Source organism: Rhipicephalus microplus, chromosome 2 (genome assembly GCF_043290135.1).
Source record: "Rhipicephalus microplus isolate Deutch F79 chromosome 2, USDA_Rmic, whole genome shotgun sequence".
NCBI lineage: Eukaryota > Metazoa > Arthropoda > Arachnida > Ixodida > Ixodidae > Rhipicephalus > Rhipicephalus microplus.
Window position 1 is genome coordinate 162,964,860 of NC_134701.1, and position 9,304 is coordinate 162,974,163.

Consider the following 9,304-nt stretch of genomic DNA (forward strand, 5'->3'; position numbering starts at 1 on the left):
TGCATCGACAAACTAATGCTTCCTCTGCAGTAACCCGAGAAAAAATTCCTAAGCCCGTGGCCGTCATAAAAAAAGAGAATGGGAAGGGTGGTGCGCCTGAAGTCGGGGTCGCACACGTGGTTTTCCGAACAGCTCTGATTGGACAACAGTATGCCACACAAAAATTTGGGCACACTGAAAATCAAACACCTTTCAGTTTTGAAAGAGACTTGAGAGTGTGTTTGCTGAGCCTTCTTTGCCCGGTGAACCATGGATCCAAACTGGAGGCCGACGTTATTTGATGTAAGTCACACGAATTTTCAAATTTGATGCTTTTCATTAGAGAGTTTCTAGGTTCACTGACCAGATATTCACTACATCATGTAATTTGCCAAAACTTCTCGCGAAAATCATATATATGGGCAGTTTTTCGTAGCTTTCCTGCAATACATCGCTTCTACAATGCATATGTGGGGACCACTTAGTGCGTGTAGAACGAGCTATGCGAAGGAAATTCTTTATTTATCTTCATTTACGTATCAACGACCAGGCAACGAGGCACGCGCGCAAAGCAGTGAAATTTTACGTCAACGCGTGCGCCATCTAACCTTTCGTTTTATAATGCCACCTTCCCTCACCCTTAAGACGTAACATTTTTTGTGCATGTGTGTAACACTAGGAGGAGTGTTCTAAGCAAAGTGAGGCAGTGGTTGGTGCAATTTGTTAGGTTTCCTGATAATGTAGCTTCTCGTGTCACTGTGGCAAAGGCCAGCTTGCAGACGTTGACGGGAGTGTTCTGACTGTAAACCTACGCATGTAGGGTTACAGCAGTGCACCCATATGCACACGGGATCGGTTTAATTTTGAAAGGACAACTGGCGCAAGTGGTACCTGAATGCAGTCTCCTATAGGCACTCAGTTTATATCTCTGGTGCTGCGATCGTCGCAAGCTGTGTGATTTGGGGGTTTCGTACATGGAAATAAGCCCTTGACATAAACGACTGAAATCATCCAAGATGCACCGAAATTAATTGTACGTTTAGGTCAAACTAGGATGCCGCACCAGGCATGCACACCCTTCAGTCGAATGCTCTGCTCGCGTTGTTTGCACCATTTTCGTTGCCCTCTGGAAATATGTGCATCGGCCAGTATGAGAGAAGTGTCAGTGTGTGTACTCCTTAGGTTGGTGATTAAGTGCAAAAAAAAAAGAGGACGAGTATGCGCATCTTGTCGCGCGCATTTCTGCATGTGGGTGCAAACCACAGTGCATTAAAGGTTGCAGGGTGTAACCCGGCTTTCCGAAACACTGGGATTCTGGCCAAAAGCAAACACAATTCATCACTTCTTACTTTAGAACCATTTTTTAATCAAAAAAAGAACGTTGGTTCATGCAGAAACAGTGTTGTGGATAATGCGTTGCAAGTAACGCCATGACCAGTAACGCCTTACTTTTTCTGGTAACTGAATTACGTATTCGCTACAATGTCGGAACGGTGAAGGTGCTTTCGTAGATTTTTTTTTTTGGGGGGGGGGGGGGGGGGGTAACGTTAATCCTACGTTTTCATCTTGTAAGCTACAATTTCCTAGAGCTCACCCCGACGAATTCTGTTTGTCGCAGCAATGAACTGCTGTAGTCTTGCCAAGCACGCGCATAGACAACAGGTGTGCAATTGCTTTTTTTTTTTCAAGAAATCCTCGGTAGAAACTTTCTTGAAAACGCACCGACTTCTTGCAGGGAGAGTAGGGTCATCGTCCCACAAAGCCTGAACGTGACCACTATTTACAACGCTTCAAGGCATTGTAAGGCACTTTTGCATAGCTAACATGCACAACGTATGTCACAATGTCTCGCTGATTTCAGCACGTGTTCACCTATAAAAGGCTGGAAGTGGCTTTTCCTTGTGACATGAATACAATAATGAAACGCGCTCTTTTACAGCAGTGGTGGACATTTGAAAAAAAGAACGGTGCGCGATGTCTTCGTGGTTACCTCGTTTACTTTTTTTTTTTACTCTTTCGACGTATTCATTATACAACAAAAAGTCTATTCCTAGTTTTTCACTAGCAATGCTGTCACTTGTTTGGTGGAACTTAAAACACTGCTGTGCTCCCGAGAAAGTCTCGGAACACAGCTGTGTCAGAACAAGCAAGTTCTCTCAATCTCAACAATAAACTATCGCGAAAACAATGTCCTTACCCCGTTGAGAAGGAGAGAAGTTACGTTTAGAAACATAGACGAAGCCAGGAGCGGGTACCCTGAGATTCCGTTGTTTAAACGAAAAAACATCAATGAAAATACTTTTTCTTTAAATAGACAATCTTCAGCAAGCACCCGTTCAAAAAAAAACAAATAAATCTTAGCTACGAGTTCCTTTGGACCATTCATTGCTTGTGCAGGCAGAAAGCATTAATTGACACCAGATCTGGGTCCTCTCTTTTTACTGAATCACGCTATAGCTGGCAGTAACTGACAAGTCGGCCTTCGGGAGGCATTCAAAATTTTTGAATAGGTTAGCAAAATTGATAATGCCGGGCGCCTTCTTTGTACCTGCTTTTGTGCATGAAATTATGTTTGACAATATGCACAACCTAAATGCTGCTCTGCTTAGGTCGACTCCTACCCGATACTGCGGGACATTGCCCGCTGGTCAGAAAGTGCGCCAAGTGGACAGTCCGCGTTTTTCGACAGCAACTGGGCCCGCCAGAACATCGATCATGATGCTGGGGGGCTCTCATCTCAGAACCACTGGCTATCCGTGTTCCCCGTACAAGGCCAGGATCAACGGACTTGCGACTACATCCAACTTGCTGGCGTCAGTGGACAGGTGTGTACTGCACAGGCGTATTAGTTTCATGCCGCGACAAATGTACCGTAGACCCATTTAGTCGACCGTGACAAGAATAAGTATGCCGGATGCGCAGTGATTCCATGGTGTTGCATGAGCATTTCGGTTTAAACCAATGGTTAGAAAAAGCGTAGTTGCTGCCTCCTTCTAGGAAACCTTATGACAGGAGAGTAAAACATGTCTTCACAGAGATAGTAGGGAGATTTAGTGCTGGGTACCCAAGCGGCTTGCGTACGCAGAACGTTGGGGCGGTGGTATTGCGCATGCGCGAAACCCCAAACAGATACGTCGGAAGATCGCTGGGGCGATGGGGCCATGCGTCCGCGCGGTCCACCTTCGCAAGAACTCACGGTATCCGCACTGCGGATGCTCTAGCCGTCCAGATAAAATAAGCCAAAGTGCAAGCACTTATGGCGATTACACTGTTTCAGCCAGATTTCCAAAGCTAGAATGGCCTGGAACATAGAAACTGAAAAACATATGCCAGCCCCCGATCAGCTGAATAGGTGGCGCCATCTAGCGCGGCCGTAGTGAAACAGACAACCACAACTTTGTTATTGCAGAAACATTGTGCATTGTACATCTGATGCAAAAACTGCGCAGCAACAATACTACAAATGAGTAACCGTTTTATGCATTTTCCCCCACAAAAATATCACGCGTAAGCTAATATGTTCATGACTGCGGTTGCATGAAGTGTCACAAGATGTCGACACTGTCCTTACAGTAAACTTGTATTTTTCGCTTTTATGCGTATACCAGATTACTGTACACAACAAAAAAAAAATGTCCTGATCACTATTTATGTTTAATTCACCATTTTAAATTATACAAAGACTTAAATAATACTTACGCGACAACACGCTATGGCTCTGCGAGCGCGTGTGTGTGCGGCTTGCGTTTGCGTGCATGCCACCGTGGCGCCAACTAAAAGGCATTCCGGTTGGGTATGGGTTGGGCACGCAACGCCGCTCGCTCCCAAGCCCGCATCGCCCCAAGAGAATGCGCACCCAGCACTAAAACTCCCTAGTTTTGAGCATTTCTTGTGCATCGTTCCGCCACAACAGCGAATGAGTAAGTGCTACAGCAACAAATTGTGAAGTCACGCAAAGAACTGCAAGCAGCTCGAAACTTGCAGAGCGCATCTCAAGAAGAAAGCCCGCACGAATCGAGCGTACACAAGACGAGCGCGGACACCTAATTTTCACAGCTCGACACCTAAAGCGCGCTGTTTAAACAGAAAACAAAAAAGACTTACGAAACGAACGCACAAGTATACTACACAGGACAAGCGCAAACAACTGCAAGTATTCTTACTTCTGAGCAGTGTGCACCTTTCGTAAACACGGCGGCAGCAGCAAGCGAAGTGACCTCTGCGCCCTTCAGAGTCACGACTCTGATAAGCGCGGGCTCCGGACAGATCACGCTCCGTGGAGGCGCCGCTCAACGACACGCGACAAACTTAGCGCGCCAAACAACACAACACGAGCATGTCACGCCAACTCGCTACTGATGACGAAAACCCGTCAAAGTTAAAGAGCTGTGAGGACCGCCAAACGATATATGATGTATATAAATGGTTTGCCTCTAGTAACGTGACAGCGTAGGCTACGTGGCCAAATGGTTAGCGCCACGCGTTGCGCATCGGGAGGTCACTGCTTCGATGCCCCGCAATAGAACCTCAACTTCTCGTTTTTTAATCCGGTGGACCACGTCATACAACACTTTCGTGTTGAAGGAGGATATGATTGACGAAGTTATCGTACGCAGTGACTAAAGAAAGCATATCTTTGCGATAATGGCTGCAGTAATAATAACTGTGCAGTCAAGCTTTCAAGACTAGATCTTGCCACTGAAATTCTCGCTTAAGTTCAATTGAAGCTTGTGGTCTAGTCGACGCCACTTTGCGCAGTCACGCTGTAGCGGACGAAAGCTGGGGAGAAGTATATTTTGCAATGCAGTGTCGACAAGTTCCGATGGCTGCTTTAATCATTCATGTGTGCATGTATTTCTGTTTCTTTTTTTTTTGCAATCGATGCTCTTATTTTCGAAGAGGTAGCTGAGAAGTTTCACCTAAGCGTACGTTGCTCAGGTTGGGTACTATCCAATTTGGCGGTACGGGAATCCCGGTTTGGGAGGCTCGCCAGGCCCACACACCATTCCATCCGAGGGTGACGGACACCAGGATCACAGCAACCACAACCATGAGGTTTCCCCATATCGGTTGATGTCCTCCGCACAGTTCCAACACCAGCAGCAGCAACAGATGCAGGAGCGGGACCAGCAACCGGCCTCGCATTACACGGAGTCTTCGTTCACTTCCCAGGTACGTAAGGTCGGCAGTAAGTACAAAGTGAGCCTTCGGGAGACATTGAACGTTTCATTAGGTTAGCACCGTACCGAGCGCTTTTCTTGTTTCTGCTCTTGCGCATTAATTTTCGTGTCTGTGTGTGTGTGTGTTCCTCTGTGTGTATCGTATAATCCGAATTTAAGGTAATCTAACAGCACTTATAAAAGAACTATTGATCTCACTTATGTAAAACTGTAAATATGTGATTTTGTTGTTTTTTCTTCTTTATTTGTAACAATCAAGAAGAAATTGATAGCCCTCGCAAAGAAACAGTGACAAAAACTCATTCGTTTAGTTTCTACTTCAATCAAAAAAAAAGGTCAGCTTTGATTGTTGAATTAGTGGTCCGGAAACTTTTGCCTTTCTGGAATGGAAGTTCTTATCCTGAAATTAAATCACGTTTCACATGGGCTTAGCACGCTTCAATTTACCCGCCTCAAGCAGAACGTTTCACGTCACCACCGTTGCCGTGCACAACATTGTTCCGCTTTACTGCACGGCCGCCGGCACTAGTAGCAGCAGAACGGAAGCAGCGGAAGCCACAGAAGCAACAACGACCATTGAACACTCTCCTGCCTTTGGCTCCGTGATGGCCGACGTGCTTCCTTCAACTGAGCGTAACTAAATGGCACAACCTGTACAGTTTAGGCAGGCAAAAATTTAACTTTTCAACCAGTCACGTCCTGGGGTTCTTTTTTCCATGAATCAAACAGAACCAATCGAGCACCATTTTATTACGTCTTTTAATGCACGGAGTTAGGGCTCTTTACTTAGTGCAGCTACTACAATTACTAGTGTATAATCGTAATTTTACTACTGTAGCGCATGTGTTCTCGTATATTTACCTTATATTCTCGGTAATTAGTACACTGCTGTTAATAATACCGTCGTTTTAATCGTTTTCATGCATTGAGCTTTCACTCTGAAGTAGATATTCATTTGACTTTCGTGTCCTTTCAATATGCAACTGTACACTATCTGATAAATACGTGCTCTGTTTAGGTCGAGACCAACCCACGTGACATTCCCCACGTGTCAGAAAGAGTGTCAAGTGAACAAGTCCCCTTCGTGGACACCAGTTGGCACAGCCAAAGCATTGATCGTGAGACCGAAGGGCTTTCTCCTCAGGGCCATGCACTCTCCCAGTTCCCTCAACCAGGCCAATGGGGTCACCGGACCTACGACAACGTTCAACAAGTTGGCCTCAGTGGACGGCTACGTACTGAACAGGTATTGAAGATTAATTTCATGCAAATGCACTCTGCTTATATTTGCTCAAACGTGATAATATTTCTTGCCCAAGTGTATCGGAGACGCACTGGTGCCCCATGTTACATGCATATTGATAATCGAATGAATGTTCAGAAAAATAGGATGCGGCTCACGGGGTTATCACCATCGTATGCAGTGACAAAAAGACACGTATCTTTTTGATAAGAAGACAAAACAACGATAGTTGTTTTGTCTTCTTATCAAAAATATATATATAATATATATTTATATATATTATATATATATAATATATTATTATATATTATTAATATATATATATAATAAAAAAATATGCCTGCGCGGTCATGCTTCGAAGACTTAATCTGTCCACTCAAATTCTCCCTTAATTCGATTTCTAGGAAGAAAAGTATAGCTGGTAGCCTGGTTGTTACCACTTTCGCAATCACGCTATAGGAGGTATTTATTTTCCCGGCCTGCCAGGTGGCGACAAGTTGCTACTTCCGGCCGCCATTGCTGTGGTATCTCAGTTGGTTTGTGGTATAGTGTACGACAGTAGGAGGTGGGGCAGTCACTGTCTCGTCGTTGGAGACGTGTTTATTTTTCCTTTAAACTTCACTTTTCCTGGCACAATGGCCAACTGAACTGCGTAAGGTTGCAGTTCCCGCTCGCAAAAGCGCTTTCGGAAAACTCAGTTAGGTGACACTTTCTCATAAAAAGTCACAGTTGTGCCTCAGAAGCCGGAGAGATGCCGTTTACCAGCGAGTATTAATAACTCACCAGTACACACACGTGGGCAAAAGGAATGCTGAAACGAATCTGCGGGAAGAATACATGAATAGTAGTGCCCCGACACTTAGATGTTACGATAAAAGAATGCTTGATGGGCGACTAAACAAAGGACGCAATTTTTACGCAGCTGCCGATGGGAAATGCGTAGTAAAATGTTGTCTGGCTGAGACTAATATTTTTTAACTACTGCGGGATCACTGCGGGACACAACGTCAATAAATGAGCAAGTGGGATGAGACTAAACGTTAGAACTTTTAAAGTTCTGTACAACAGCACTGTTACATATGCCGCGACGCAGTCACAAAAATGTTCAAGCTTAACAGTTCCACGTACGCATGCATTGCTCAGGTCGGCTACTATCCACTGTGGCAGTACGGGAATCCCGGTTTTGAAGGCTTGGCACGCCCAGAGACCATTCCATCCGAGCGTGCCGAACACCAGGATCACAGCAACCACCACAATGAGGTTTCCCCACACCAGTTGATGCCCTACGCGCTGTTCCAACAGCAGCAGCAACAGATGCAGGACCGGGAACAACAGCCGGCCCCCCATGACACGGAGTCTGAATTCACATCCCAGGTACGTAAGGTCGGCAGTAACTACAAAGTCAGCCTTCGGGAGACGTTCAAAACTTTTCATTACTTCATGAAGACTGACTATACCGAGTGCTCTCTTTGTTCCCGCTTTTGTGCGTGAAATTTCGTATGTGTGTATTTCTCTGTGTGTATTTTATATTGCGATCTTTTTTGAAGGCTTAACCATTCACAGTCTCGTATATACGTGCTCTGCCCAGGTCGAGTCCTACCCGCCACAGCGTGAAATTTCTGGCGTGACCGAAAGCGTGACAAGTGAGGAGGTCTCGTTCGTCGATATCGATGGGCCCCCCGAGAACATCGATGAGGAGACAGGAGTTTCTGGACAGAATACCAAATTTTTCAGACCCTGGGAGTAAAAGGAGAGGCACTCACGTTTTCGGCATGTCTCCCCCTCTAGCCCTCGCTTAGTTCATGGCCTGTGGAGTGTATATTCGGTTACCTGTATATTTCTCTATTAAACTTGTGTGAGAGTAATCCGGCAATAATGGGATTTTGATGTTGGCTTCTTGTCTTATTGGTATAGTGACTATGTCTGCATAAATGTGGTGATATCACGCGCCATAACTTAGTGCAATGCCCAGTTTTCTGAAACGATGTTTCCACGTGGCGAATTTCTGTTCGTATCAACAAGCAAACACTAACATGATTTCGGCAAGTAAGTTTCCATGTTTAGAGCAAGCGGTGGGGCCGCCCAGACATCGGCTGGTAGAGGCAACGTTTGTAGATATAATTTCTGAGTTTCCGAACTCCTCCTCTCGAGGCGAGGACCATTTGCTCAAAGGGAGTGTGGTGGCGCTGCAGTCTAACTTTGTGCCAAAAGTGGCCAAAAGTAACCGGCTACTCTCCGCTGGCTTCAATGCCGCTGCAGTTTCGTGCGTTCCGTGCCGGTGTTCGGTGTTGCTATTCTTTTCTTTGTGCATTTTTCTTTGCTTTCTGTTCACGCGGCATGCTTCCACAATCTTCTAAAGACCATTCGACGCATACACTCACAAAGTCACTCAGACATCTACGTCGTAGGAAACTCTACGATTGTTGTCTCACCGCAGGCACATTGACCACTTGTTGGCGCACCGAAAGTGTGTACGTCACACGCTATATTTCTACTGTGGCTTCTATCCCGTGCGCCGTAGCTAAACTCTTCCGGACATCGTAACACTTTGTTTTGTACATGAGCGCCAGCCAGTGTTGCCCATATCGTGGCAACACTGGCTGTACAGTACTACCACTATGCACGGCTGGATGATATGCAGAAAAACACATTTCACATCAGCCTAATGTACCAGTACTAGTGCCATTGTAGAACGAGTTAAACTAGCTCCTGTACATAAAAAGTGATACTGCAGAAACAAAACACATGGTACTTCAGAACACGCCCCATCAATTTTTCAGATATAGTTTTCAGCATTTTGCTTTTCCGCATTCGTCTCTTAGTCATTTCAATTTTTAAGGTGTCCCTGCATTTCGTCTCTTAGGCATTTATATTGTGTTTAAGGCGCCTTTCGATAATTCAT

General features: G+C 45.4%; 1 protein-coding gene across 1 annotated transcript; it reads left to right on the top strand.

Moving 5' to 3' along the window:
- Positions 1–249: 249 nt before the first annotated feature.
- On the top strand, positions 250–8,312 carry LOC142792528 (uncharacterized). The gene is made up of 6 exons (XM_075885642.1): positions 250–282; positions 2,589–2,804; positions 5,068–5,151; positions 6,178–6,405; positions 7,546–7,776; positions 7,991–8,312. Exons 1-6 carry the CDS (start codon positions 250–252, stop codon positions 8,147–8,149), a joined length of 951 nt encoding a protein of 316 aa, XP_075741757.1. The 3' UTR covers positions 8,150–8,312.
- Positions 8,313–9,304: the final 992 nt, after the last annotated feature.